The sequence below is a fragment of the Cariama cristata genome, unplaced genomic scaffold (genome assembly GCF_000690535.1).
Source record: "Cariama cristata isolate BGI_N322 unplaced genomic scaffold, ASM69053v1 scaffold1439, whole genome shotgun sequence".
In the NCBI taxonomy this organism is placed as follows: Eukaryota; Metazoa; Chordata; class Aves; order Cariamiformes; family Cariamidae; genus Cariama; species Cariama cristata.
This window is the reverse complement of record NW_009633807.1, coordinates 33959-57388: the sequence shown is the minus strand read 5'-3', so window position 1 is coordinate 57388 and position 23430 is coordinate 33959. Positions and strand designations below refer to the sequence as shown.

At 44.0% G+C, this 23430-nt stretch overlaps 1 protein-coding gene across 1 annotated transcript in view; it reads right to left on the bottom strand.

Moving 5' to 3' along the window:
* RHBDL3 (rhomboid, veinlet-like 3 (Drosophila)) overlaps positions 1–18999 on the bottom strand; it is a gene marked incomplete at its 5' end in the record, with an annotated part of 26874 nt that extends 7875 nt beyond the window's left edge. The window contains 3 exons of the mRNA XM_009706879.1: positions 3202–3350; positions 4073–4297; positions 18841–18999. Coding sequence (XP_009705181.1) covers positions 3202–3350; positions 4073–4297; positions 18841–18999 — 533 coding nt within the window. The remainder of the gene's footprint in view (positions 1–3201; positions 3351–4072; positions 4298–18840) is intronic.
* Between the last annotated feature and the right edge of the window lie 4431 nt (positions 19000–23430).

Here is a 23430-nt window from a genome sequence, read left to right as displayed (position 1 = left end):
AAAATCTACATCCTATTTTATACAAGGAAAGAACTGCTCACAGACAGCCACTAGCAATCTTTGGTTTCAGTTATATGCATTTTCACTGTTTTGGTCTTTCTTCATGTTACCATAGCAATTTCCCATATACACCAGAGAAATGCTGATGGTGAGATGCAGTAATGACAGAACAGTCTCATAAACTAGAATTTAAAGTTGGACTGGAAAAAACTGCTAGATATGATACTGCTGGAAACAGTCCTTTCCGGATATCTTAATAGATCTATTTCCACTGAATTTCTCTCCAAGGATGAATTTCTGTCCTACACGAGACACTTAGTACTGCAATTTGTCATCATGAGAAACTGCTGCATGTAACTGAGTTTTTTTGTTACCTTGCTTAAGACTTTTGAAGCCACTGGGCACAGGCATATTCTGGGACTCATTCTGATCCTGCACATTCACAGAACGTAGGAACTAAATTAGGAACAACCAGCAAAGGTCAAACTGAGATCACAGAAAAGAGTCAAAGCATCCAAGTGCCCTTTTACAGAGGGGAGGGAAGAAGCTTCTGGCCCACAGTCTACGTCACGAAGCGGCACCTGACATTTTCACACAAAGCACTGGGTCTTATTTTCCAAAGGAAGCTTTTGTAAGAGCTCGGGAGAGTTTATCCTAGACTCTAAAGTGACTGCTCTGATTCACAGCTCTTCTTAAAAGACTTTCCAGGAGCAATCCCATTCACTTCTGCTCCCCATCACGCTAAGAACTTTGAAGGCTCCATAGTCAATAAGCACCCATAAAATATAATTAGCCTTTGCCAGTGCTGAATGTGTCATTCTTGAAATGACAATTTCATTGATTTATTAAAGACTTTCTCCTTCCCCAGGACCAAACAAACGGGACTAAGCATCAATGCAAGTCATTAGTTATGGCAGTATTACAAATGCGTGGGACCCAGATAATCAACGTCTGCTTTCCATGAAAGCAGAAGGGCAGAATTTACAGCTTTGCCTGCCTTTTCAGCCCTTGACAAAGCTCCCTCCATCAGGACCAACACACAGCCTGTGCATTTTTGGAATCCTTCTAGAGGCACAGCCAGCCAAGCCTTAGCAACTGCTGTCTTCTCAGACACCTTCCGGCTGTCACTTGCTCTTCAAAAAAACCAATCGAGTGCACTAAATTAAGGAGCAGTTCACATTACCATTTTAAAGTCTCAGCTGGAAGCAGGATAACAATAGACCCCACGGCATTGTGTAGCCTCTCATTTGAAAATGAGAGGAGAATGATGGGCTTCCACTAACAAACGTTATTACCTTTCCAAGATTTATCTGTTTTCCTGATATGAAAGGAACTTTACACACAGAAGTTAGCAATAAATGAGCATTTAGCCTAACTCTAGATAGTGCAGATAGATCATGGCGTTTATTGTTCCAGCAGGACTCTCCATTGTTTTGAAGGCTACGTAGCTAAAGAACTTGGAATCCATCACAAAAACTAATGAGTCTCCTGCATACCACCTTCTCCACTGTTCATCTCTAAGCCAGCCACAGATGTGAAATAAACTTGAGATATTTTTCAGCCAGTAAGTGTGAAGAATGCCAGAGTACTGCCTGCCATAGGAAAGGGTGACCTTGCATGCTGCAGGTGATACAGGAAGACATTTAAATACTGCAAAAATTGTCCTTGTGCAGGTGCTTCTCTTCAAATGTATTCCAAAGCAATCTGGCTACACAAGTGATATAGTAGAACACCACCACCACCAGAAGAAAACCCAGATACAAATTAGCTAACATTAGTTAAAATCATGTGTTTCTTCCTTTTACAAGCTCAGTTTTCCCCACATCCCTAGCAACAGAAATTTCCAATTGTCATTTTACATAACCAGCCTCACATCTAAGCCCAATAGGCTCTACTTGCAGATTGAAATCTATATACAATGGACTTTTGGAGGGATTGAGCATGCAGAGTACAGATGTTGCCATGTTCAGAAGTTTCATCTATAAATTTTTTCCTACTCTCCCCTTGGGTGGAGTCTGTTCTGTCCTATGATTTCTATCCAGAGATCTGGGGCACATCTTGTACTCAAGGGCAATTACACACTGAGGCAGTTATTCCATGGCAGAGAAGAGACATCAGCATGTCTTCCATCAGAGACATGAAAAAAGGAAAAGATCGGCTTCGTCCTTCTGGCCTTTCATAGGAGAACACTGACTGATGGGAATACAGGCTTTCTATTTAAGAACAAAGGATCTTTATCCAGTTTCAAACTATAAACTACTGCTGAAAAGCTTGTTGCTGTGACTTTTCAATGACAGAATTAAAGAAAATCGCAATTATCTGCCAGGAACATGGGAAGATAATGATCTGAGAAACTACTCAGAGGGCGTAGAGTGTTTTGTACAGGGATGAACTTTCCTGTGACACTCACTCATCACCATGGCACCACAAACATCACACAATTAGGTCCCTTTGAATCTTGGGAGGACTAGTACAGCTGAGAAGCACAGAGTTAGAATCCCCATGCCTTGTATTCTCTTCCCAGGTCTGCTACATACCTCCCATGGGATGAAGGAGAATTCATTTTACTGTGTACCTTCATTTTGCATTTTGTTAGATGGACCATTCTCTGTCCATCTGATCAGTCAAGATTGTCAGCTCTTCACGAACACTGGTGTTTGTATCGTGTGTACAAAATGGGAGTCCAATCTTGACTCAGGCTTCTAGGCATTATCTCAGTCCCTACAGAAGGGACAACATTACTAAGTGATGACATACCATAGGCACAGGGAATTTAATTGACTTTTCCAACCTCGCCTAGGAAGTCTAGCAACAATACACCATGTAGTTTTTAAATACCAGTCGAGCATCTTTGCAGACTTGTTCTACCACTTGCACAGCTCCTCTACAGGGACACTGGGCTTCGATCTGGTGAGTTTTAGGAAGCACACACTGGGAAGTGCACAGTAAGAGGAAGGTATGGTCCCAACACTGCTGGGGAGAAGAGCAGTATCTGTTAAGTTCCTTATGTTGCCTCCTCCCTTCAGAGAGCTGTGAAGGTTTGCCCCCTCATTGCCCAGCACTCCACAACAGCTTCAGAGGTTTATATGCAATTTAGAACTGATTTTTAAAAATTTATTTCTGAGCTGATTCTGTCACTTCCTGCTCCTCCCTCCAGGGAACCTGAACTGTGGGGAATCTCCACAGTTTGTAAGTACTCACCCTGCATGCACGAATATGTAGGTTAGGTACCTCCAAGCCTGAGCACGGAGTTGAGGATGGTAAAGTAATGCATTCTTCAGGTATAAGGGATGGCTGACTTGTAGCACAAATCTGTCTAATACCACTCCGTTATAAAGAAAAAAGGCAACCTAGAAGAGCAGGGAGATTCCTTGGTTAGCAAATATCTTGTCTCGCTGAAAAGTGCTTTGTAGCTCAAAATCAAGGAGAAAAAAGTCAAATATACAATAATTTTTCTCCCATTTGACAGCTTCACTCAGCATGAAAGTTCCCAGTTTTGAGGAACCTGCAACACATTAGTATAACTCTATATGTGGCTTTCTGTAACACACTAGCCACTGAGTCAGAGGAACTCGGCATCCTACTGATCAGTGCCATATTATATCCTTCTCTGTGCTTATTCGAGCACATTACTCAGCAACTGTGCAAAGATCTCATCTGGACAACAGATGAGCAGGTCAGAATATTTAACTCAGTTTCTCTTCCCTTGTTTTTCTCTCCATTCACAGAACAGAGATAACTGTATAGGATTTTTTCTTCCAATTCCATTATTTGAATTACCAGTTTCTCTAGAACTGTCCATATTTTCAACTCCTTGAAAAGTTTTGCTATAGTTTCCCCAATTCTGTAGTTTCTTACACAAATTGTTTCAATGACTAATAACCACACTTGGATACAGATAGGATCACAGTCTCCACTTACACACACACATAAAGGTAAGCCAACATGGCTATTAGCTTTGTGCCTGTCCTTGTGTCAGTCTAAACGAGTCTCACTCCAGCCCTTGTTCATGTTCCAGCAAAGCCTTTGGCAGTGTGGGATGAGTTCTCAGAGAGGGCATTAAGGTACTTACCTCTACAATAGTGATGGTAATCATGAACCAGGGTGGAGGGCAGCAGGTATAGCTGTCGTAATACCACTTGCGGTCTATCTCTCGCGGCAGGGTTTCATATGCAACATGCCGGATCAGCCTCTGCGAAAGGCTCAGCCCGGTTTCCTCCAGCAGCGCCTTGCTGCACAGCCGCCTGTTCCCCTGAAGGATGGCTTGGCGGAAACTATTTGACCTTTTGTTGCTCATCTGGATAAAAAGAAAAGGAAGAAACCATGAGGACAAAGCAAGGCCTGGCACAACCATCTGCAGAGATTAGTGCCAGTTTGGCAGCCGCAGATTCAGGCAGGCAGGAGAACCATCACCAGGCTGGAGCTTTAGGAACCGAGTCTCAGGGTGACCTACACGGGGTGCAAGGAAAACCAGTACCAGGGTCTGCTATTACGATGCCAATAGATGAGGTCAGGGCAGAACACTGGCAAGGCAGAGCAGAGGCTGCTGATGCCCCTGGCTGAGCTCTCTGGCCCATTCTCCAGCCTACCATCCGCTGTCTTCACATCAGTTATGGCGATCCACATTCCCGTGTCCTCCTTCCCTCAGCTCCCCCTGCTCTATCACAGTTCCCTGCACTTGTCACCTCTTGGGGCGGAAAATTTCTTGAATGTCGCAGCAGGTACATTCATAGCATCTAACCCTTGTGTCCTTGTTGGCAGGGGTTAGCTCTGGGCAAAGAAAATTATCCTTTTGCGTAAAAAAACCTGCATGAGCAACAGCAACAAAACAACAAACTAAATCGCTGTACAGGCTGTCTTAGCTGCTGTAAACCTGCAAGAGGAAAGGATTTCTTCTTTTAAAACAGTTATCCTCAGAGGGGGCAGGTTTTGAAATGGTGTAGGCTTTGGAGCATACAGCTAATTTGTATATCCATTATCATCTTAAGTGCATAGAATTAGCTGTCTGTCTTTTTAAGCAAACACTTTCCCAATTTGGATGCATAATTAAAGCAATTGCATCTGCAAATTCGGCAGATGGAATTTTATGCCTAGCCTACTTGGGGATGAAAAAAACCCCAAACACAAAAAAAACCCAGGTCTGAGTGAGCTTGTTCCAAGATTTGGATAATTGCTAATTAGCCCTGATGTCAAACAAACCTGCTGCATTAGAGTCACTGTCTGTGCTGGCTGAATCTTTGGCAGGAAGGCTTAAAAGGCTAACTATGCACAAAGACTGCTGTAGGGGGACCTTTTACAGTAAAAGGCAGCAAAGCAAACGTGACAGTGTGGTCCTTCTTCTGAAAGAACTGCTAACTGATCTCAGAAACCATCGGCATCTTCAGTATCCCAGAACCAAAGAAGAGATGATGTTCAATAGTGTTGGTTTCCAGTTGTCTGGGATCACACTGGTTTCAGCTAATATCCCAAAGACAGCAAAGCCCAGAGCTTGTGCTCTCAGTGCCCAGGCAGCCGGGTAACTGTTCCAAGCTGGACCAAGCTGCTTAAAACACAGTAATCGCTGCAGGAAGCCACCTCCTGTTAATCACTGGAACAAGGCGAAGGGGCCATCTGAGGTGATGGCACTGCGACCCATTCTCCCAGCAGCTGCCCATCCCTCCTTAGCCTTCTGTTTGCAGCCTGTCCCTCCAATACAGAAATTCACCAACGTGAGCAAAATTGACAGGCAATTGATTTACTTCAAGTTTTTTAAAAATGGGGAAAAAATTGTTGTTGTTGTTCTTTTTGAGTTGTTTTGGTGAGAAAAAGGTTTACCCTAAAAACTCTTTCTCCTTTCTTGGTGTTTCTCCTTTGCTCTTTCTTTCCTTCAGTCATTTATAAAACACTTGTAAAAGAACACTTCTGGCAAAAGAAGCAGAAAAAACAAAGAAGAAGAAAAAAAATCTGTTCACAAAAATCTTTATTCTACTCTTCTCAGGTCTATCATCCAAAAGCTTTTATCTAAAACTAGAGAAGATGAGGAGGGGGAGAAAGTATTTGGGATCTTCTGTTGCATTAAGAAAGCCCATTCATATTGAAAGACACTATTTTCATAGAGGAACATCCACCAGGTGTAAGGCTTTCCTTAGCATTTGTGAGAAGCTTTCTGGTAGGTGACAGACATACCTCTGTTTCAAAAGGTACCTTTAGTGACCTAATGACCTCACTGTGTCCACAGAAGAAAGCTTCGGTCTGGCTTAGTTCAGAGCAGCCTGTTGGAGACATACTGTGCATGCTCCCTCGCGGAGTTCATTGTGTTCTCTCTGGCTTTGCTCCCCTTGTGGATGAGAATAAATTCAGACTCAAACTATAAATTTGCCTGCCTCAGATGAAGATACCAGACAGTTGACTGAAGCTGCTGTTATGCTTATTCTAATTACAGTGATATGTGTGACTTTCCTGCCTACCACAAAACAGTCAGTGCTTTTCCCTGCTGCAGCACTTCAGTGGAAAATACAATTGTTTCCAGAGTCAACCAAAGAAAATCATCACTGCAGTTCACCATCAAGAAGTGCTGACCACCCTCAGCAGATGATCACCTCATCAATGCAGAGACTGGTGGGAGAGATGGGCAGGAAATGCCAAAGGCTGCTGACGTTCATGTTCCCGCTAGGTTCATAACAGAAATTTCCTTGCATTTGTTCAGCAGAGGATCCTAACGCAGGCACCACTGAACCCATCTGTTACTGCTGAGCATGGCAAAAAGAGACTTGCCCACTTCAATCGCCTGAATTCAGCACAGCCCTGTCAGACCAGTGTCCTGCTCTCCATTACTGCTAGTGCTGTCCAGAGTCCAAATAACAGCCAGGGCAGTGCGAATTCATCAGCGTGACGTTTCTGAAGGTGTTCCTCAACATATTAAAACAAAACAGAAGGGAAAGGTCGTCTTAGTTTTGTTGAGAGTGCGATATTGCAGGATCACTGTGGAAGTCGCACCTCAGATGAACAAAGCCTCTGGCTCTCCTAGGAAGGTGGGAAGCTGGACCTCACAACATTAAGTGACTTGCTCAAGGCCATACACTACAATTGGAAGAATCCAAGTTGCACAACTTGTCTGATCACTACGCTGCACTGCTTTCAATCCCTTCTGTCCAGCAGAAAGCTCTGCCTTTCTCCTCCAAGAGAGGAAAATAAACCACAGGACCTTCTACACCCCACATAGAAGCTAAAATGGAAGCTCATGACAATGTGATGTGATTTCCTCCAAGGAACAATGAGAGACAGTCATAGCTTTGTTCTCTCAACTACCTGTTCTCACACCCCATTATTTTTACAAGGTGTTCCATATTGGTTGTTTCTAGCCACATCTGGATAATAAAATGCCAGGAGTTATTTAAACTGGCAACAATAGGAAAGCAGTAAATGTTGATATTACAAGAGCAAGGGAAGCCCTTGGGCAAAATGCTGATAGCTCTCTGGGGAGCACACGTGACTGCTGGAGAAAGACGTTGTATGCCTCAACACACACAACAAGGTTATTTCTACACACTACGAGGCACTGCCCATTGGTAGCCTCTCTAAACAACAGGTATGGATGTACCACATCAACTGCACTTGTAAGCAGCAAGCACAGCCTCTTCTTCCTAGTTGATTTTTGGTAGACCTCCCCAGATGCTGTGAAATAGGCACAGAAAAATATATAAATGGATAAGAGTTTCTAGGTTTTGTCCATACAAACAAAAGCAAATGCCTGGGAAATAATTTATGGCTAACTCAGCTATGAGGTTATGGGATCAAAGTGTTCAGAGATGGAAAATAACCTTTGAAGTCAACTTCTTAGGTGACTGGAATCCTGTCCCAGGATAGAGGGTCTACAGGGTATTCAAATTCATCAGCTATTAGCAAAGAGGCAACATTAAATGGAGCAGGTCGCAAACTGCTGCAGTCTTGCAGAACATAGGGAGATATCCAGCATCAAGTGTATATTCCCAAATTGCGACACACTGGCAGACTCCTTGGAAGGAATGTGACTGACAAGAAGCAAGACACTCCCTGCATCCACCAACAACGGTAGGTGCTGTGTCAGTGGGAGACAGATTTCAATTTCTCCAGAAAATTAAAAGCCTTTGGTACCCATAATTACAATTCTAACTCTTCAGAGCTCTTCGCACTAACTAAACCTCTTGCTACCTGAGGTGGGAACATAAAAATATTTGTCAGGTCTCCTTTAGAGCGGAGGATATGGAAAGAAGGTCCAGGTTCCCTCTAAATGCCATAGTCTTGGCGTGGTTTTACATCCAGACAAAGCAGGGAAACACCATGTCAGGAAAATACCACGCATGCTGAGAAGCCCTAGTCATCCACATCTTAGTGGATTGTGGGATGTACTGAGCACCTGTTAAAAATCCAGCCTCTCAGTAAGAAGACGTCCTGCTGGCCCCCACCTGCAATCATTGCCCATCATAGCAATGAGGACATGATCTCCAAAGAGGCAGCACAGCTGACTGCCAGGGCTCAAGCAATCACAACAGCCCTGAGCCTACTGACATAACCCCACAAGCCTTTGGATCATACTGTTAATCTCAAGCAAGGAGGTGATGGGCATGAGGAGAGACAGAGTATAAAGTCACTACTGCTGCTCTCACCAATTCTTGATGAGAAGCCTATTCTGTTCCTCAGATTGACTTTGGAAGACTCAAATCTTCCCAGAGTCTTGCATATGGTCACAATTTGCTGACTTGATTTTGGAATTACATAATATTAGTATTTATGAGCCAAGTATTTAATCATCAGCTGAAAGAACACTGGGCCCATTGTTGGCCTGTGCATTATTACAGCTCCAGAAGTGCAGAGAAGCCCATCCCACTTCTCTTCATGCAATTGATCTGGGACTTCTTTAATGACCATGATATTAAAGGTGCAGGCAGATGGGCACAGCAAACAGTATGTGGAGAGTGAAGGTAGCAGTGAGGAACAACACATTCCCTTAGTCCTTCATACCAGCAAAAAGTTATTATTCAGAGAGAAAGAAATTTCCCTCGCAAAACAGCCAAGCTGACATGACTGGTAACCATGCATTGCCACCTCTGCCCTTTGGCATTACCATACCAAAACAAAACGAGGCTTAGTGCTACAGCTCTGCTCAAAGGATGGGTTTGACATCTGCCAGAAAGGAAATTTTTTTCCTACTTAGATCTAACCTGTCTTCAACACTGAAAATGTCAACATTTCAGATAAGAGTCCCTACCGTCTAGTGGGACAGTGCCAAACTTCGTTAAAGTACAAAGCCCTGCTTTTGTTCAGCACACATGTCAACTAGAACTAGTCTCAGATAATCTGCAAATTGCAATGGAAGCTGTCCATTCCCACTGGCAGACCAATTTCTCTGTGTTTCTTGGCTATCTGTACTACTGTTGCTGCCTCAGATAATCAATAGCCAAGTTATGTAGCATTTCCCCATCTCCAGTTTCATGGCTTGTGTGGGGCACAGTACCCTTTTTATGGTTTTTATTCAGCCTCACTCAGAAGGTTTTGAAAAACACGGATTTCTGCCCAATATGTATTGCCATCTTTGAGGCTGGTCTACATCTATTTTTAAACAAATACAACGCTGTGACAGGCAATGCATTCAGCTCTCCAGCTCTGATCCTCCAAGACACAGAACGCTAAATCAGAAGTTAGCACAAGCTTTTTAAAAGCCTCTGTCAGCTCCAGTTTTATAACCCACTTTACTTACAAATGCAGCCTCTCCAATCAATTTTGCTTTCAAGATTCACATTTATTTCCTTCCCTCACTCCGCACTTCTACAAAATGCTAATGTGGGTAAAGACAGCTTCTCCCAAAATGCATAGCTCAGCATCAAGTTCATCTGTCACAGATGTACACATCCTCTGAGCCACCTGGTAACACTTTCCCAAAGAGTATCAAATGGAAAAAAAAGCAAATACCAACATCCTGATTTGCTCTGACCAAGCAGTGGTTTACTCCGGCGATTCGAGAAAAGTTAGAGGCAGGAGAGAACATATTGCAGGGGACTGCAATATGCAGACTGGTCATTGCAGGGGTATCACCTGCTCAAGGTTTTGACTGGACTCCTATTAAATGTGCCAGGCTTAGACCTTCTAACACTTCCCTTAGAAAAGGGTAAACCACATTCAGATTTCAAGGCTAATTGCAAGAACATTGCTTGGAAGACAAGACTAACATTGTGGTTCAAATAACATTGTGTCAAAACAGAGTAAGTTCGAAACTTCAAAGTCCCCAAAACCTGTTCCATTTTTCATTGGGGCTGGGAAGGATTCTGCAACTGAAATGAATCCAGACTTAATTTTCTGAAGCAATTTTTAAAAAAATATGTTTATAACATTTTCTAGTCACATGTGTATTTTAGACACATACACAATCAAAACAACCATTTAAGTTGACATTATGCTTCTCAAGTTTCAACTGTACATGGTTGAAAACAGCTGAGGAATCATGGTTAGGATGGAAATTTCTAGGCTAAGTTCCACTTTAATTGGCATAATGATTATTTGCCAGACTAATTCACTTGGAATAAAGTTCTCTCTTCTGCTGCTACGTGTACCCAGTATCTAATGGACTCAGATCAATGTACAAGCTGAACACACTCCAAAAGCAGCTCTTGCATCCCAGTTATTAAATTTCAAGATACTCACCTGGCCCTCTGACAGGTTTTCTCGCCCCCTCAGGAGATGCACATAGCTCTTGGAACATCAAAAATCACCAGTTTTCTCCAAAATGGGAAGGAAAACAACATGAAGGCAGTGTGAGGCACATTTGTCAGGAGGGGTATCCAGCTCCTGGAAACGCTCCCTGGAGTAAGAACTTTGCACCTTAATAAAAGCTTTAATACACTGAGAGGTATCTTTTGAGAAAACCACCTCCTTACTCATAATAGCATAATATTAGATCAAATACTAAAGTAAGAGAATTTCAAACATTTTTTAATTAAGTATTTATTATTATACCTCTGAATAAAGGCCAGGAAGAGAGCTCAGGAATCCTACACTTTCAGCCAAGAAAGTGAATGAAGGACAGAGGCAGCACGTAAAGGGGTCTCCCATTGGAAGCTGAAGGACATCCCAAAGGACTCCAGATGGGAGTCCTCCTAATATTTGGCAGAGGACCTGCCCTGGTTCAACAGTTCAGCTAATTGGAAGCACACAAGGGAAGAAGTGGAGCTATAAAACCTGCATCTTTGCCTGCAACAAACCTTTCCAGATTAGCCACAGTGAGAACAAAATGACAAACATCGGACAAAACCACTAGAACTGAGGTCCTGGGTTATTCTGCAGAAGCCTTTTAAGCTTAAAACACTCTCTAGAAAGTGAACAAGGATTTAGCAGGAAGAGGAGATATCAATTTGTGCAAACTTTTGTCTTGCCTGGGGATTCCCCTGAGAATTGGAGATTTAGGCTTTATCGCTTATCTTCCCAGTAACTCACGTAATAAAGTTCCTGCAAAGCCTTTTTCACCTAAGCATTCTATGCAAGCTGTCCACTGGTTCAGTAAAGGACATGCAAATACATTGGAAGTGGAATTTATAACTACTTTATGACTGTACTACGAAGGACTTCTAAATACCATTTAAAAACAAACAAACAAACGCACACTCAAGTGAACCTTGGTTTAAAGGACCTCCCTCACCTCTCCTTCCGCAAGTGTACAGTATGCAACTTCTTAAAAGCTCACTTCCACAAAGATAACAAAGCCCTCCTGGTGCTGTCACATACACACTCAAAGCCAAAAGATAAAATTCAATGTTTTCTCTTTACAAAAGTTATGTCTTTTCCTATCTACAGCTCTTCTTTCACTGTTTCCCCTCATTTCAGTTTAAGCCAGGTTGGAGGAAGCATTCCAAGTAAAAGTGCTACCATTGCAAGCACTGAAACAGCAAAGGCAAGAGTTACCTTTCAAAGCAGAAAGGATGGCCATGCAAAGTCTACAGGCATATGCAGTGTCCCCACAAGAGACAGAACCAAGCCTTGCTTTTATCACTGAAGTGGCTAATAAGAACAAATGGCTTCCAGCCATGCAGTACTGAAAAGTACGTTAAGAAAAATATAAGCAGCTACTGTTAGAGCCTTGGAAAGCAACGGAATAACAGGCTGGAGTTAGAGCGAGATGGAATAGGGAGCTAAGGGAACAGCAGGAGGGGTTCAGCACCCTGCAGAATCGGTCCTTCTGACAGGGCTGGCTACTGCCTACTAAATGCTGTGCCCAGCTGGAGATATGTCTCACCTCTGCTCTGCTAAGATAAAACAACACATTGAGAGTTTGAAGAAAAGTCTTTTCACAGACCCAAACAATGTGAACTTTTCATTTGCTGACTACTAATAGGGAGGGTGTGCTGCTACCTCTGAGATCGCTTCAAAAGGAAAACTTGTAAGTTGAAGAAGGTGCTTTAATGCCCCTTTTTAGTGGCATAAGTGGCCAGCAGAAAGTCTGCAGAACAATTGCAAAACACTTATGACTCTGGAAAAAAGAAGAAGGAGAAGAAGGAAAAAAAAGAAGAAGAAAAGAAAGAGAAAAAACCCCTGACAGATGGAAAAGCTTTGCAACCTCTAAGACAACATGTATTTTAATGGCTACCAGCCTACGTGCTATGCCTTTCACAAAGCAAAGGGAAAAGTATTGTGGAGTCCAGAGAGAAAACTGCCATCCCCCTATGGAACGTGGCTACTAATTCCTAGTTGCATAGGTCAGTTTAAAATCTCATTAAACTCCATTGGCTCTTTAAGGAAAAAGAGCAAAAACCCTCACCCCCACTTCCTATTACAGTTGATAGGCTGAAACAGCCTCAAGAAAACCCCATTTAATGACACCATCAATGGCATTTTAGAGGTTTTATCCTTACCAAACTTCAAACAACTTGTCTAGAAGGGAAAGCTCCCAACACAACTTCATTAAATCAAAGCATGCTAATTCCACACCCATAGGGCTTCAACTCAGGACTGTGCAAAGGCATTAGCTTGTTCTAAGTGCATGCTTAACTTTAATTGTCCTTAATTTAAGTGCATCTTTAGGTATTTTTCTATACTGTATTACAGACTCTTACAAGTCTATGAAAGTGTTAAAACTAGAGTGGGAATTCATTATTTTGCTATATTTTTTCTTTACAATAAGCTACATAATAAGTTTCTATAGACTGATGAAGCTGTAAAGCACAAGTAAAAGCCTCCATTGAACCAGCTCATTTCCCACATTCCAGAACTCACTTTGGACTCAATGTTTTTGTCTGTGTTTGTGGATTGTAACACAATCCCAAAGTATTTTATCCCTTCAGACAGCCCTGCTCTCTCTTCAAATGCCTACACAGATCACCCTGTCCAGGAGAGAAAAGCTAGTACCTAAACCTTAACCTTTGTATTTCTACAGCATCCACTAGCATAGACAGACCATTAGGCTCTGGGTAGTCACTTCATCTCCTTCACGTCCCCTATTTTATCTCATTTTTATGACTCCAGCAATATTTTGACATACTAACTGCCCCTTTGAATATCCACCTCAACAGCATATAGGACAAGACAGCCTTCCACTAACAGCTAATCATGTTCCAGCCTCTTCCATGAGGTAAGAAACTACTGCAAGGATATCTTCCTCTCACCTTCTCTGATCACCAATAGACCTGCATATCTGTCACTTGTGAGGAGGAAGCGCAGAGGTTGCAGATTTCTTAGCCTGCATCTGCAGTTTTATTTCTTTACTCGAAGAGGCAGGATTTGCAGTCTGGCAGCATACTGAGCAAGCCAGAGAGGAAATCACAAAAACTAAAGGAAATCTTTCTCTGGAGGGTAAAGTGTGCTGGCGCCAGCAAAGTTTGGATTAGGGTGACCTGATTATTGTTGCACAGTGCTTTAAAAAAAATGCATGTTGTTCACTGAAAATAGGTAGAATTAGCCTGTCCCTAGAAGCCAGCAGGGCCAGGGAAAGCAAGGTCGGTGTTAATTCTTGATCTGGAAAACAAAGGATGTGCGTTTAATTAGCTAACACATTTTGCTCACTGCTGAGACCCTACATCAGCCTCAAGTTACTACAAAGCTACAGCTAAACATTTCTGTTGGAAGCAGCAGTGTTTTGTTTTTCCCAAGTCACATGAACTCTGTCTCAGAGCTTACTTAATTCCTCCCAAACATGCTGAAATACCGTTGCCTTCAGGGAACAGCATTTGTCCTCAGCTCTTCTAGACTCAACACAGCTCCTCAAGCAAATGCTCATCAGAGAGCTGGTTCTCCAGCACCTGGCTCTTCTTCCACTGGAGAACTGCCATTGACTTTGCCAAAACTGTGAACCCCAGAAGAGACATAACTCTTACCTCCTTCCGTCTGCTGGAGACACAGAGTCATGAGGCATAGACAGGCTTCCACAAGTTTCACAGTGAGTCTTTTGCAGACCAGAAATAAAACTTAGGTCCACCTGACTTCCAGTACTGCCCTTTGAACATGAGATCTGTAGCAGGGACAGAGACACCTTCAGTGTGCACCAGAGGCACCTCCCAGGGTAGTGTCAGTGTTGGAATGGGGGACAGCCATATCCCTTTCCCTCAAGTCCTCCTGGCCCATGCTGGCAGGTCCAATCTGGACCACACTGAATGCATTGAGGTCAGCTTTTACAACACAGTTGGTTCAGAAGTGATCTGTAGAGTTGCACTGGCATAGAAATCTCTTGGGCTCCAGAACAGTTTTTAGTTTAGTCTCAGTATAAGCTGTGATTTACTTTTCTAGTAAAAGCTGCTTTATTAAACACGAGGTTCTGTAAAACTTTTCCTTGTCCAGCGCAAGGTTAGGAGTTCCCTACCTGATTTTCACAAGAGAATACAAGTTACCACCACAGCCTGAGCTGGCTCCATATTACCCCTCCATCAAGCAAAGTGAGGTCTCAGAAGCTCCACTGCAGCTGCTTGCCTCTGCTCACATGTCAGAAGAGGAACACGTGAAGAGGGTGAGGAGGTGGTAAAGCCATGATCCAGCCTGTCCAAAGCAATAATCCACATTCTCAGGCAGAGAATACAAGGAAGGTTTAGCCAGAGAACAAGAGATTGGGTCTCTCCAGGGTTATCACTGATCTGCTCTTTAGTTCTCTTACAGTTCACTGGATATTATGCGAACTAGTCCAGGACTGCCAGCAGCAATTGCTGTTCAGCAAGGATCTCGGCAAATAACATCTCAAGTATAATTACCTCCCAGCTTGTCTCCTCTCTAAAAGTAGCAAAGTTAGTTAAACAGTTTTGTTCATTATCTGCTTCTGTGGCCTATGCTGTTTGTAGCCAGAATTTTCACTGTGCATTTTTAGCATCTCTCTTCACAATGCAGAAAAGCAGCCAGACAACAGCAATGCACAAGATGTCTCCATGCGTACAGGAAACACTTTAGTTATTCTGCACTGTCTCAGACACAGGATAAGAAATCCCATCTGAAACTGCTTTCTGCTGTTCTTGCAAGCCCTAGTGTAGCAACAGAAATGGATATGATTGCAGCATTGTGTTTTACAACGACATGAGATGAATCTCATACATACAGAGGAGAAATAATTCCTAATGAGTAACCTATCTGATTTTTTTCCAACCCTTTCTGTTTGCAGATCACACCAGGAGTCTTCAGATTCCCTGAATTTATTCATTACTCAAATTATTTACTGAGTGATTTCTAGGGTCCATTCTCATCCTGTAAAACTTTCAACTTCAGAAATTTGAGTTGCTTTGCTGAGTTAAGAACAGGCATATGTTTTTAGTGGGTCTCCTTATCAAGGTGAGAAGTCCTAGGATTACATTATTTGTGCATCTAGAAGTTCATTACACACTTTGGACATCAGAGGATAACACAGCTTTGCTTAATAGCAGTCCTTTAGTTGAGGATCACAGTGTTTGAGAGAGCAGGCAGAGTTCTCGGTGTTTGTGATGATGTTGGAGCATATGGGTGCAAGCATTTTTTACTGCCCTCTCTAGGACATGCAGCACCCCAGAGGAAAGAAAGTGTTAACACTATTGCTCTGTGAGTTTTATGGCCTGTAGTGCATTCTGGAAATAAGAATTTCACAGAGTTACAGCTGCTTCTGTGGTCACTAATAGCATCTCTCAGCATCAGACTCTCTAGTAAGTAGCCAAGTACCCTACAGCATAAGCAGCATCACATTCTGTCACACTTCCAGGGAACCCAGCAAAGATCAAGGGTTCTACAAGGCTGAAAAAGGAGAAGACTCTCCCTGCTTGATTTTTATCAACATTAGCAAAGCTGAGAGGAAAAACAGAGAGGATATCATATCCCAGGAATCGACCATTGAAGACAGAGTTCTCTTGATGCCCAGTGGTTAAACTCTACTTTCTGCTGGGTTCTGTGAGACAGTGCATGTTTGTACATGTTTTGGCTGGGAGAGAGTTAATTTTTTTCATAGTAGCTTAAGCAGGCAGCTCATCAGCTCCTTCCATCCCCATCCTTGGAAAGAAACCAAAAGAGCTGCTTGTGAGCCACACACACACAGAGGAGTCTCCTTCCTTCCACACCCCTGCTTTGACAACTGCACTGTAATGCATTTTGAGACCCAGCCCCATTCCTCCCCTCAAGGCCTCTCCAGTGGCCAGAGCTTTATTAATGCAATTTTACCTCTTGCTCAAAGTTTCACTACCTTGAACACATTTAGGAGGCCATGAGATTCTCTGATCACATCAGAGTACTTGTTCATGAATATTGATGGAGAAGCAGAAAACCACACACACAGAGACACACTTGTAAAACCTCTGTGGATGTAGTAAAAGGTCAGCTTTTCCCTTCCCCACATCCAGCACCATCTTTTTTGGGAGCAGATCAATTCTTGCTAAGCTACTGAAAACAGACAAATTAACCTGAGCAAAAAGCAGAGATGGCTGATGATCATCAAGCACAAGCATGCACTTAAACACCACCACACATAGTTTCCAGGATTGACAGCTATAAAGTGAAGGAAATCATTAACTTCAAGTGATTCTGTGTCAACTGTGCTGTTTCTTTCAATCAGGAAGTTCAAAAGGCAGGTTTGGGAGCAGAAAACTAGGGAAAAGAGAAGGACCCCTAAAAAGTTTGGATATTGGAAATCAATAGCAGTTAGAGGAAGAGTGAGAAGAGAGATGCCATTTGTAAGTAGTTTAATGTTCTGGCATTTGCATTGCCTATTGATTAGAAAATGCAAAAAAAATGCAGATGAGGATAGAGGGACTGATGACAGAAAAATCAATGGCTTCTTTACAGGGGTCATTCAATAGTAGTGAAGGAAATTTGCCATTTTGCAGAAATGACATCAGGTGGGTGTGAGCTGGCACAATCTCTGATTCCCCAAAGGAGCAGGATGTCCAACCCTTTCACCTCCCACCTGCCTCTCATTAGCTCACGCTGCTCCCAAACTCAGCAGAGAGAGGAAAGAGGCAAAAGCCTGGTTCTGTTCCCGAGTCTGTTGCCAACATGTTGGCTGGCCCTAGGCCATCATTTCTGTAAAAGAAATTAGATGGTACCTCTTCCTGCTACCTAAGTGTTTTGCGTCTTAATTAGTGAATACTTGCATGGTACTTCGAATATACCAAACTGTAGAACAAGCAGCTGTTTGTAGAACAATATACTGCTGATCACAGAATAAACAGTGTGGTCAATGGTACTAAGCTGGAGCTGAGGAAACCTCGCACTCACTGTGATCTTTTAACAGTTGCTACATTTATTTTACTGTGTACCTAAATACATGCAAGGGGCTAACACAACAGCTTGATTAGATACAGCAGATCTATGTCATTGCATCACAGTAATTTCACCTTCACACTGCCCACAGCCTGGTTGTGACCTGGATCATTGACAGCTCTGCCCTGTTATCATACTTTTCTGATTAATATGAAGACAGGACATATGGAAGACATTTTCTTTCTAAACCAAGAATACATGCATGAGTGATCATGACAAACGGAGGAATCAAATCCCCATGTTGACTTCAGGAACATACAGAGATGCAAATTATTATACTCTGCATCAAGAACACATCCAGCTTTCCAGCGAAACCTTAGATATGTCACTCACTTTCATTGCTCGTTGACTTTGTCACCCAGGTTTCTCTTACTGCTGCACTAAATCTGCTGGAACTCAGGTGTGGAATGACAGAGCAAGAACAGGGCAAAGCCTCTGGCATGGCCAGTGTTCAAGATACCTATCCTGCAAATAACATTTCTAGGCCATCCTGGGTATTTAACACCACCTGTCTACACCTGTGTTCACTCGCCAGACTGCCTTGGCAAGAAACAGAGAGATCCCTTCACTAATTGACTCATCAGTAGAGATAGAGGGGCATCCAGATCATGACTCATGCAGTCTGAGACATCTCACCTGGGATAAAATGAACATGACCTAGAAACACTTTATCTCTGTTGCTGTTGATGCCTACAGCAGTGCAATATGACTCCATCCAGCAAGTCAACACAAGGTAATCTATATTTTTTTTGTCTGGAAGTGGTGAAATCTCTAGATAAAACAGGAGATATCCAGACTGACAGACCTCTGCTTGCAAAGAAATGGCTCATTATGACAGCTACCAACTACTATTGAGAGCAAAAGCCTCTAAACTAGCAGCAGCCTTCGCTTCATGCTCCTCTTAGAACAGCTCCCACAGTTTCTTCCCATGTAAACTTGCTTCCCTGGAAAAATCAGCAACTTGACTCGGCTTGAGAGTTCAAGTCACCACTGAATGCTTCAGCAAGCCCATGCAGAATGTGACGCAGGGACACAGCAAACACTGGTGTTGACAGAGGTAGGGAGGGAGAGAGACTGTCCCTCAACAGCCAATGTTTTAAGCAGAGCCAAGGACTGACAGGCCCTGCCAGACAGAGCACTCACCAGGTTGACGAAGTCCTGGTAGCAGATCCTACCCTCGGAGTTGCTGTCTGCCAGGGCCAGCAGGACCTCCAGCTTGTGGGGGTCCAGCTCCGAGCCGTGTCTCTGGAGAAGGGAGCGAAACTTCTCAGTGCTGATGTAGCCGGTGTTTTCAGGATCAAACTAGGATAGGAGGGGAAAGCACTAGAATTAACCATTCCACATTACACACAACTCTGCCCTCCTATGCATTCGTCACCTGCTCCAGACCCACAGGGACCCCAGGGGCTGCTCTAGGCTTTGGTGGTGCGTTCCCCTGCAATCACCCCATCTCCAGCTTCTTTTCACTGCCCAGAGACTGCAAAGCACCCTTCTCCAGAGAGGGGTGAACCCAAGCATCATCATCCACACCATCATCCTGTCTTCACTCAAGCTTCAGCTAAGTCAGCTCCCTTCACCTTCCTTCCCTCTGCATCACCATTGCTCTTGGCTATTTTTTATATCGTTCTCCATCTGGAATATCAAGCAAACTGGAGATGCAGTCTCTGAGATAAAATGTATTGAAAACAGTTTTACTCCTGTATTTCTTGGCATAATTGCAACACAGGAATATGCCATCCCTCCTCAAGGCCTTTCTGTGCTCAGTGTTTCTGACAGTCACCTTTCCAGATCACCTCTACAGATGCCTTCAAAATGGCAAGTGCTTTCACTGCTGAGAGCTCTCTATTTTAAGATGGATTGGAAAGAAAGTCTTTGGACAGGGAGAAAAGCAGATGAACATTATGTCAAACTAAAAGCGACAAGGCAGCCACATGCCATTTTCAGAACATAAACTAGATTCATTAGAAGGAAAGTCCCAGGTGAGATTTGGATTGAATCCCACTCTGATCAAAACCATCACTGTTTTCCCTCAGACTAAGTGGTTAATCTCCTAAAAATGCCACTGACCAAAAAGAGATAGCTTTGCAAGGCTGTTCAAACTTACGATTGCTTCCAGTGGCCTCTAGCCCATGCTGAGCCCCCCAGGGCACTCTGTGAGGGGCTGCCAGTTCACAGGCAGGCACAGCCCCAGCCCTGACAAAGCCAGCGCTGGCACCATGCCCAGCACGTTTCTTTTGTGCTTTGAAAACTAGTGGACGCAAGCTGCCAGACCAGCCCACGCTAGCTGTGGTGCAGTCTGATCTCGCCAGCTCTCTGTTGCTGGGAGATTTGCCTTGGATTTCCCAAACTTGGCTGTGAGGACCCTGGTGCTCACTGGCCTCCTTTTGTAGATAATGATATCAAGCTTGTTGGCTGGATTGAATGGCTGTCAGGGGGCAGGGTGGTCAGGAGGGAGTCTTTTCATGGAAACATTTGGGACATAAAAGGCCTTGGCAGAGCCAAAAAGGTCCTGACAATCTTCGCTCTTTCCTAACGGAGAACAAAAGCTGAACAGGCGCCGGGCCCTCAATCAGATGCAGCGGAGTAAAGGCTGCCTTGGCAAGGGAGGAGGCGAGAAGGGGATGTGGCAGAGGATGCAGCCTGCCAGGAGCAAGGCTGGCACTGCTCTGCAGCAAGCAGAGCAGCTATAAAACAGACCGTCCTCAGGCATGGGCAGCTTGTTTAGAGAACACAATGCCCACATGCGAGGACCTGGCTCCATCTCCTTCTGGGCCGAGCACCTTTGTCCCACTGCTCCTGGCAACTCTGCTATCACTGGCTGCTTTGTTGAGGAGGAGCTGTCTAACCTGAGGAGGGGAGATCACAGGCCCTTGCTATTTTGTCAAAGTGGCAGCCCCTCTGTGAGGAAGCTGCTGGGGTAAGTGGATTATACAAAACAAGACAAACCAAGTGACCTGTGCACAGTCAGAGCTGGGCATTCTCCCCTGCCCTCTGCCAAGGGTTGTTCTGTCCTTGCGAGGTGGCCTGGATGTACCTTCCTGACAGCTGGGACTGGGAGCCAAAGGTGGATTTCATCAGCTGTTTACTGTTAAACAAGGGCTTAATATTAATCCCTGGAGAAGTTTAGCTCCCCTATGCCAGCCCACTCTGATGCTTTGAGTTACCAGATCAAATTCTAAAATCAACTCCAAAATCAGGGCTTCTGCACTCAGGCTTAGTTCTGATGCTTTTTGGCTCTTGCTGGGACTCCCAAGCTAGCCTAAGTTTGTAGTGCCCAATCCCAGAGGCACAGATACCCAGGAAATAAAGTATTATCAGCATAATACCTGAGATGACCCTTCTCAACGGGAATTTGCAGAAGCTGGGAGATGAGTCATTCAGTGAATGTATCTAACACCTGTGATCCCATAGATACTGCTGTGTTCATCCTTGTTTCCTGAAAACTTTTGACCTAACCAACATCTTACTTAACTGCACCACTTTATCTTGACATTTAAGATGTCAGAACCTATCTTGTCTAGGACAAAACCATTTGCCTCTTGAAAGCTTAAATGCCTCCCTACTTTGAGGGCCAAGGTCAGTGACTGAAGCTTGGGACTCTCCCCATGCTGCGTGCTCATTGTTTGACTCTGTAGGAATGACCAACAGCCACAGAGACAGCGAATATGGCTATTCCTTCAAAGGGCAGAAGAGATAAGGAGCTGAAGCACACAGGCTCCCAAAGCACAAAGGAGCTGTTCAGATCACAAACCACTTTTCCCAGACTTTGTTCAGCTTTAAAGCATTCTGAAAAGAAGCATTTTGTAACCAAGAACAAAAATTACACAACTGCTTTGGAGCTTCAAACCTGACTCACTAGCGCTACAGGAGATAGGATCCTGTCACTCAACACTGTACTGTCCATACCTGTTCCTGGCTGCTGGCTTTCCACCTGGACAGACAGCTGAAGCCTGTCTGGTGGGTATGAAGGAGCCTCTGCTCCAAGGATGCTTCTTTCTCACACTAATAGGCACCAGCATTCCTCCCTTGGCTTACTGTCTTGCTGCTTGTCCCAGCAAAATCAAAGCAGTGGCAGAAGGTAACTAGTATTTTCAGTACTGTAAATGGGCCAGGGAGCCTGTTCTCCTCTTTCACATTACTATGTATAATTTTAGTTTTGGCACTAAGTTAACAATTCTAATTAGAAATAGGTTTGAATTAAAATGGTGGATCTGAACAGCATGAAAAAGTAAGAGGTGAACAATGAACAACTGACATCTGAACTAAAAAGGCCTGTCTTAGAGCAGGACTAGACCACTGCTTCCACATCCTGGAGTGGAATGTTTTACTATAAACATCAGCTGCTAGCGAGTTCTCTTATTTATGTTTAAACAATTTTTTTCAGCATATAAAAATCTAATCTATCACCACAGCACTCAAAATCCACACCAACATTTCAAACTGGCTCAAACGCTGTTTCTGATATCACAACTAGCCACAAAAATCACGGGGTTGAGCTGGTCCTGCAGAACATGTATCCCCACACACGGCAAAACCAACATGTGACAGCACATTCAAAACACTTGGGTCCATCAATTATAAAAGAGGCAACTGACCTTTGCTAGACGCTTCATGTATTTATCCATGGTGATCTTGTTAAGGGCCAGTTGTCCCACCAGCCCAGCCGAGCACCTTTGTCTCACTGAGAGGACAGACGATGAGTGGGAGCCAGCAGCATGGCTGCGCTGAGCGCCAGGCCCAGCCCCACAGGGAGTGCTCCCCAGGCAAAGCCTCCCAGCAGCTAAGTCAGCACAGTGGCTTCCTTCAGCATACTAGTTCTGCCTCTGCCCACCTACTTGGGCGGACAAGTGCAACACGACTGGTGCAGGGATGAGGAAGGCCATTTGCCCCCCCTCACCGCCCCAAACAATAGGACACTAACGGCAATTTCATGCAAGGTTTCCTCCACATTTCAATGACAATCACCCTTAACTCCCTTGATCCTCAATCAGGCTCTTAAGCAAAAATGTAAATATGTTAATGACCATCGCAGCCATCTGACCCAGGATCTTAATTCCCTGGCCCAAAACAAGCTATATTTTTCCTATTTCTTCCTTATTTTAGAGCAAACACACCATAAACTGAAGGCCCCACAGCAAAACTATAAAACAAAAATAAGGGGAGCGGGCTCTGCAAACTCTGATGGAAACAGGAAATACGGTTGAGAAAAGAAAACAAAATCTCAAATTGTTCCTCTTTAATTAAAGATACATCAGCCACGGCTGAGTGAGCAAGTAGGGTGGAGGCTGGTGCTGCAGACAGACAATGGGTGTCTTGGGAAGACGCAGACATTTCACATAGCGCAGCCAGCTGCTCCTCTCCCCCATGGCAAACAGCCCTCTGGGGCATCGGAGCAGCTGGAGAGTCAACAGCTGAACTGGGCACAACATGAGGATCCTCGGCTGGCTTTAGGATTGCAGATCCGTTGCAGGAATGGAGAATTTGCTACCATCCATGGTTTCCTCGTTGAGGGGCTTTGACTTGGCATCACCCAACCTATTAGTAGTCTTCACAATGGGCAAGGCTCCAAGCAACTTCATCTAATTTGGAAGCTGGATCAGCCCCTTCAAATCTGAATTCGATGGTACAGCGAGGATCTTCACTTCTGGGAGAGACTGGCCTGGCAGTCAGGCCTTCTGGCACTGACCCCAGCTCTGCTCCAGACTAGGAGGCAGATTCTGGAAATAAATTGCA